Here is a 7,636-nt window from a genome sequence, read left to right on the forward strand (position 1 = left end):
CGCCCGCGGGCTCTGGCGCTGACCGGCGCGTTTTCAGTCGCTCCGCGCTGCCGCCGCTCGGGAGTTTCAGCGGACCTCTTGGAGAATAATCCAAAAGCAATGCTTTTTAGGGGAAAGTAACAGCTTAGTCACTTACTCCGGTGCTACTGAAACCTGAAGAAATTGCAGTTTTTCAGCATCGTGTCACAGGGGAAACGTTCTTAGCAAGTCCTAAGCCAGGAGGTAATTGAACTGAGGAGCCCCAGGTGTATACATTAGGTGTATTGAATGTGTCACCTGCATATACTGCTGTCCAATTCACAAAACAGATGTTTTTCGTAGGGGGAAGAATATTCATACCCTTCAGAAATGGAACTGCTTTGAAAATACAAATCGATTGATGTGTTGTGTTGTGTTCAGTTTTAAGAGAAATTCTGTTTAAAAAATGGAGGTGTACAACGTTGTGCTTGATTCTGTTTTGGCAGCCACCCCTGGGAAATGGTGACAACAGCTGCCATGCAGAAATACCCCAATCCCATGAACCCCAGCGTGGTGGGAGTTGATGTCCTGGACAGACACGTGGACCCTAGTGGGAAGCTGCACAGCCACAGACTGCTCAGTACAGAGTGGGGGATACCCTCCATTGTGAAATCCGTACGTACGGCATTGCAGCGCTTGGAGGGGATGCCAGAGGGAAGGGGAGCTTGTGAACTGCTGTTGTAACAGACCTGTATCATTCCCTAACTTTGATAGTTTAAAAATAGAAGCGTTTACGTATCAGGAAAGCTCAACAGCAGTACACATAGTGACTAACTGATAGCCAAAAATTGTCTAGACCTTAGATGGCTTCCATCTTGAAAATGAAATTTTCCTCAGCTGAATAGTTTTACCTTAAGCTAAACCCTAATTCTGTTGTCTCAGTGTCTGTTCAATACAATAACCACTCCCTGCACTTTAAAACACTGTATCAATTGCAGTTGGGTAGCGTAATTAACTGGGTTATATTTGCCTGTCTTCTAGCTCATTGGTACATCCAGAACAAAGACATACGTTCAGGAGCACTCTGTTGTTGACCCAGTGAAAAAAACAATGGAGCTTAAGTCCAGCAATGTAAGTAGCTGTGTGAAAATTGCATTAGAACAATACAAGTTAAAGGTTTAAGTAATGTGGTTATAGCTGACCTGTTTTTCTGAACAGGACAGTAATTTTTGGGACAGGGTGGGGTGTTAAGAAAACAATTTTTAAAGCTGTTTGGTGTACACTGTCACTGTTCCTAACCATGTAAGATTTTTCTCTTTGTACTACAGTGGGATCTGTCGGATCCCACTATTGAAATGTTCTTATAGTTGTGGTAGTGAATATTGGTGGATGATCCAAAATCTTAAGGAAAGAGGAAAGGAAATCTTAAGGAAAGAGAAGAGAATCTTAAGGCCAGCAAATGCTGAACTTGGACATTTCTCTATCGTATTCTACAACCCTAATACTTGCCAGAAAAGTATCATGTTTAAATCAGACCCAAGCATTAGTTTTGAATCTGAATTTTTATTTACTACATTCTCTTAATATTTTTATCAAGGGATAATCTTGTCTTGTCTTCTGCAGATTTCATTTACAAACCTAGTGTCCGTAGATGAGAGGCTTGTCTACAAACCACACCCTCACAAACCAGACAAGTAAGTGCCCCTTTGTTCAGGGATTGCCCTGAAGTAGTACAGACTTGGGCTTTGAAAATTTCTGTGGTTTCCCTTGAACAGAAGATGAGGTTTCCATCACATCTGGTAGGGTAACTGGTCTAAAAACAAATTAAATGGACTCTCATTTCCTCCAGTGAAACAGTGTCACACCATGGTGGAGTCCAGTGCACATCAGCTTTTCAGGGAGGGGTCCTGCCTGTAGCCGAGTTTGTATACACCTCCAGTAACAGCTCCTTATTTCTGATCTCCTTCTCAGCCTGAGCACAGAACCTGCACTAGAAGGCACATTTATCTGCATTCAGTGTATAATCTTGGAGTTTTAGGGTTTGGTGTTTTTTTATTTGTTCATTTTTAATGCAAGTTTAGAGTTTATGAGTGGAACTAGTGATAATTCTGAAGGGTCTTTCTCTGGATTCTAACATTAGAGGTGTTTTCTCTCGTGAGAGTCAGGGATGTTAAATCTCTGTTGCTGAAAGGGGTGTCTCAATACTGTTTTCCTGGTGTACCTTCAGCAGTTCTGCTGTTTCTACCCTAACTCCCTGCTGCTAGAGATGGGAATAGCTGAGTGCCACAAAGGGGTGCTTGGACCATGTGGGGACTTGTGGGTTTTATTTTATGAGCAGAAGCACAAAGCAGTTAAGCACTGTGGAAAGGGGTTGTGTTTCTGGGACAGGAAGTTTGATGTTGTACAGTGAAGCTGATGAGGGAATGTACTTGTTGGAAAGGAGCAAGTTTCTCTGAGCAGTGCATTCTTGTTTAAACTACTCGGAATAACTCGGGTCCCTGCTCTCCCTTTCAGAACGATTTTGACACAAGAAGCAATCATATCTGTCAAAGGGGTCAGTCTCAGCAGTTACCTAGAAGGGCTAATGGCAAACACAATTTCTTCCAATGCTAATAAAGTAAGTATGAGCCCTGTGTAAAATGTGTGACCACTGGCTAAATGAACAAAAAAATCTCTGTTTTACTTATGAGCTTTGTCAGCAGCCTTAGGAAGGGTCTGTACAGCTCTGCTGCCTTTGCTGTATAGACTGAATGCTCAGCTTGCTGAACTTCCTCTTTTTTTTTTATTCTTCTTGTGAATGGAGACAATAAATTATCTGCAAAGCTCTTTGAATCTTCACTGGAAATAACATCTCCACTCACTGATGAGTCTGGCTCTGTCAATCTTCTGTCACTCTTGATTTTTTTTTTGCTATTTGATAGTTTTGATAGTTTTTGATATTTTTGATATTTTTTTGATACTTTAGTTTTTGATGGCTTTTGCTATTAAAAAGGGATATACACCCAGACAGATCTGAAGTAGTTACATGGGAGTAATGAAGTAGTGGTTTAGTTGAGAAATCTTTTTTCATCTTTTGGAAATCTAAAGATGTCTTGAGTTCAGCCTCAAGAATAATAAAGCAATCTGGATAAAAAGTCCTTTGTGGCTCATAATGTGAGCAGTGCTGACATAAGGAATTTTTCCATGAAATGTAAGGCAGTACATGTTCCTGCAGTACTCTGGTTATTGAAGTAGAAAATACCACAGAGGCACATATTTCTGAACCTTTTTTTTCAACTATTATGTCTTTTTAGTCCTTTTCAGTAAGACAAGGTTTAGCCTATTGGCATGTTTACTAAGATTTATACACTGATAAACTCTTCTCTAACCATAGGGCCGTGAAGCATTGGAATGGGTAATTAACAGACTGAATGCTGAAATTGAAGAGTTTGCAGCTTCAGCAAGAGGAACCATGAGGAATTCAATGGCAGCAGCAGCATTTGTAGAGAAATGATAGTAAATACACCTGTGTTACTAACGAGGTTTAACAAACTGAAGCTTCTCTCCAAACCTAAATACATGTATCCTTTGTTATTTAAAGCCATACATGTATTAGGCATGTTTCAAATGTAAATTGGAGAAAAGCTGGATTTGTACTAATGAGGCTGATGCACAGAGCCTCGTTAATATATTGGTTCAGCTGGATTCAGTTACAGATACAGAAATAATTTTCAATTACAGTTCCTGTCTTTACATGAACACTAACTTATAACAGTGGCAGGTATGAAGAGGCCTCATGAGGCTGTGTATGGTGGAGGACACTGGTATGCTAGGTTAACTTCTGTGGAATCTTTATTTGTGTGACTTATGGACTACCTCTTTTGGGACCAAGCCCAAAAATAAGCAGAATGGTTTGTTCCATCATTGTTCTGTTTAAGTTTTGATAGTTGTGTGAAACAACTCGGTTTAATAGAAAGTTTATTACTTGATGCTTGAAGTACAGAAGTATGTATGAAATATTTTTTGATAAGCTTTTTAACTTGACTGGTTGAGCTAACATGGTACTCAAATTGTTTTTCAGTCAATAGAGGTAAAACATACAAAGTGTCTCTTATCTACTAAGACCTAAATGTGACATGGATGAGCTGAGTGTGCAGTAAATTAAAATAAAATTTTATCTTAAACTTCTATAATAAGTATCTCTATTTCTAAAAGCCCATTAAATAAAGAGGTGCAATAAGCATAAAGCCTTAAGTCTTGCAAGCTGCTAGGGTGTCTAAGAATAGTAGGCATTCACTTCAAAATTTCAAAGAACCACTTAAAGGACTAAACAACATTTGTGAAGTTGGCTAAAGAGATACCTAAACATAAGAGGAAGTAATATTAAGAACATTAATGATATACTCATTAGCTTGAATCTGCTCCAAAAATAACTTTTACATTAACTGAATATTGTTTTGTCCTTTAAAGTGTTCTAAATTCCAGAGGTTCCTTTCCTGTTTGAACCAATTTGCTCATAAAGCAAGGCTCTGTAAATGAAAACCTTGAGAGTGAAGGTTTCTGCAGTGTGTTTCTTGGTGCTCACTGCATATGGAAGGTGCTGTCAGCAGTCACTAGCTGTGGGAACCCAAAGGTCAGACCTTGCTGTCCATCCTACCCCACCAGCCTGTGTGAGCCCTGCTGACTTCAGCCGGGGCTCTGTCCTGTCAGGCTCCTTCCCTGCAGAGGGAAAATGGGAAGACAAAGCCCTGAATTAGCTGATGTTTGTATTTTGGTGCCAGAGACTTTTCCTGGAATTTTGATTTTAAGCTTATAAGGAATTTCAGGAGTCTCCATTAGCCTTTCAGACCTGCAGTGTCACCTGTTCCAGCAGGTTTTCTGTGGCATGTCATTGCTGTTCTGTCAGAATTGCCTACTGAGTAGTGTCTACTAGACAGAGAACTAGAGATGGTTTTAAGTGGTAGACAGATGGGAACACAGTCTCCTGCAAGATTTGTGTAGAAGAAAAAAATGGGGGGGTATATATATAGATATATAAAAAACTTCTAAAAATTTAACTACTCTAAATATTTTTCTAAAAATAAATGGTTTGAGACAACCTTAATGAAATTGAAATCATTGAGGTTTGCCATGCTTTTACAGGAGGTTATTGCAAATGAAATAGGATTTCAATTTAAAAAGTGTATGTGGAACTCCTGCAAAACTGCACCAGCATTTCTGATAAAAATGCAGTGTTTGAAACTGATCTTAAATGTTTGTTTAGCCATTAGCATCACTTGGCATTTTAAAGTTTGGGGTTTTTTTTTTTCCTTAATTTTTCTGCACTAAGTACTGAATAGTATGATCTCACCATTTGCCCTTGCACTGAAAACCTTAATGTTTAATTTTTACAAGCATTCAACAACTTCCTGAAAGATCATTATTTTATTTGTTCTATTTTATTTATATGCCTGCATTATTCTCATTAAGTCAGGGAGGATGGCTTTCTGTATGTGGCGCTTTTAAAATAAAGTTCTGAGTTCTGCCTAGTTCCTGAAACTTTCTGATCAGTTTGGCTTATTTTAGCTGCTAGGTGAGTAACCTAAAATGAGGAAGATGAGGGTGAGGAAATACTCTGGAGTTAATAGCTTCTTCTGTTGAAATGTATATCCTAAAATGCACATTTACAGCTGCTGTGGTCTTCTGCTTATTAATAACTGCTCTTCCACAAATCTGATGCATTAACTAGCAAACAGATTTCAGAGTTTGCTAGATCTTATGGGAAGATTTTTAATCTACTTGAACTGAGTTTTATGCCACAGTTACCTGTTCAGGTTTGTGTCTCTGCACATGGAATTTAGTGATTGCTGGTGTTAAGAGCAGAAGAGAACAAAACGCTTGGGTCCATACAGTCATGTAGCAGCTTGTCTGTTTACCTCCAGTTAATTCTGATAACAGGAGCACCCAAGGAAGCTTTGCTCTGGGGAGCGTGGGACTGTGTGTGCAGTGTTTGCCTTGTATGTGCTGTCCCAGGGCAGGAGCAGGGGGCAGGTACCTGCCCTGTGCTCAGGGTGCAAACAGATGTTTCTTCACTAGTCTCCAGCGAGGCATATTGTCTCTGTGGATGAACCTCAGGGTGCTGCAGGGCTGTGGTGGGTGGTGGTGCTCTGAGGAACCAAGGGTGCTGTGGATGAGTGCACTGGTACTGCAGTGAGGGTGACCTGGGGCAGTGTGGAGAAGCTGTGGGTCCTGGTGCTTAGAAGGAATGGAGATGGCGTGGAGATTATTTAAGATGTCACTGTTAAATCTTTTGTTCTTACTGCTTGCCTTCTGAAGTTTTTGGCAATAAACTATTGTTTCCTTACTGTTCATTGCCTTAATTATTTTGGATGACTTTCTCATGTTCCTATGACCCTCAAGTACACCCAACAGAGCTACTGAGGATTTCTGCTAGGAAAAGGGGCATACTACAAGTCTCAAAAATGCAAGTTGCATCTAGAAATGCTATTGCAGTTAATTTAAAACCAGATTAAATTGTAGGAGCTGGAGGTTTGAGGTCTTGGCAAGCTTAATGCCCTCTCCTGTTGAGACTGAACACTTGCATCATCTGCTTGTTCTACTGGAAACACAGTACTCTTGAACTCTCAGATTTGTATGGACATATTCCTGTGGAAAGATTGTTCTGAATGAAACTGCTTTACCTGACTTAACAGCTAAAAGCTCAGCAAGGAATGCAAAAATTACTTTCCCTTAGGTTCAATACAAGAATTGGCCATACCAGTGCTAGGATTTTGGTGTTAACTTAGTAAAGATTATTTTACTGTAAATTAGTCACTTCGTTCTTTACTTCTTTAGTTAAATGTGCTTGAGGTGGCTAAAGCAGCAGTATAATGGATTAACTTGTTTTATGTTAACTGCAAGGCATTCTAAGAAGAACAGATCTATGGGGGGGGTTATATTTTTTTTTTTAGTGGTGTGTGGTTGTCCAGCTTCCATGTACCTATCTGCACCATAAATTTCTTAAGGCCTGTGTGTGTGCACCTTGCTAATTGCCCACTACTCTCATGTTCTGCAAGCTACTGTTTTTGTCAGTCTGAAATGATGAAAGCTGCTACTGTGGAAGAAAGCAAAGTTTAAATTTAGGGGGACAGTGAAATGACTCATGTCTATATGAACACCAAAACAACACCACTTCCTTCAGTCAGCAATAAAAGTACTTTTAAAAAGTACTTAATTGACCTGAGAAGTATTTCTTCTTGCTGACAATGGATGTCAGCACCTGTTCAGTCATATAGCAGCAAGCTATAAATGTAAACCAGTTGCAATCTGTGCAGCCAGCAGCAAGGGGAGACGTGGAGAATCTCCTTATCTATAGGAAGCTCTTGGGTGGGTTGAAATTATATTGTCTCTGCACTGTGTATAACAAAAATTTCATATTGCATCTACTAGAAAGAGTATTGGATGCTATAAATTATGTATGATGTTATAACAGTAAAAATTACAGTTCTGTAAAAGAGTAACATTAAGTTAAAGTCTTTCTTCTCAAACACATATATCATAAGCTCAGCACAGGATGGCTTTTTTACATTTTCTCCAGGAAGATTTGGGAATCTTTTAATCAGAAAGTTTAAAAAGGCTCAACTAAAAAAAAATAGTATCAGCTAGATAAAATATTTATTATCCAGCTGAATATATCAGCTAGAAGATTATAAAATAAACA

General features: G+C 39.2%; 1 protein-coding gene across 2 annotated transcripts; it reads left to right on the forward strand.

Annotated features, from left to right (window-relative positions):
• The first annotated feature begins 462 nt into the window (after positions 1-462).
• Positions 463-3,642, forward strand: SLMO2 (slowmo homolog 2 (Drosophila)). Of its 2 annotated transcripts, XM_008942866.1 has the most exons (5): positions 463-633; positions 1,000-1,089; positions 1,582-1,652; positions 2,473-2,575; positions 3,332-3,531. In XM_008942866.1, exons 1-5 carry the CDS (start codon positions 478-480, stop codon positions 3,449-3,451), a joined length of 540 nt encoding a protein of 179 aa, XP_008941114.1. In that variant the 5' UTR covers positions 463-477; the 3' UTR covers positions 3,452-3,531. The 2 variants fall into 2 exon arrangements, with proteins under 2 accessions (XP_008941114.1, XP_008941115.1); XM_008942867.1 differs by lacking the exon at positions 1,000-1,089 and having other exon boundaries at positions 471-633; positions 3,332-3,642.
• Positions 3,643-7,636: the final 3,994 nt, after the last annotated feature.

Source organism: Merops nubicus, unplaced genomic scaffold (genome assembly GCF_000691845.1).
Source record: "Merops nubicus isolate BGI_N331 unplaced genomic scaffold, ASM69184v1 Scaffold51696, whole genome shotgun sequence".
NCBI classification, from domain to species: domain Eukaryota; kingdom Metazoa; phylum Chordata; class Aves; order Coraciiformes; family Meropidae; genus Merops; species Merops nubicus.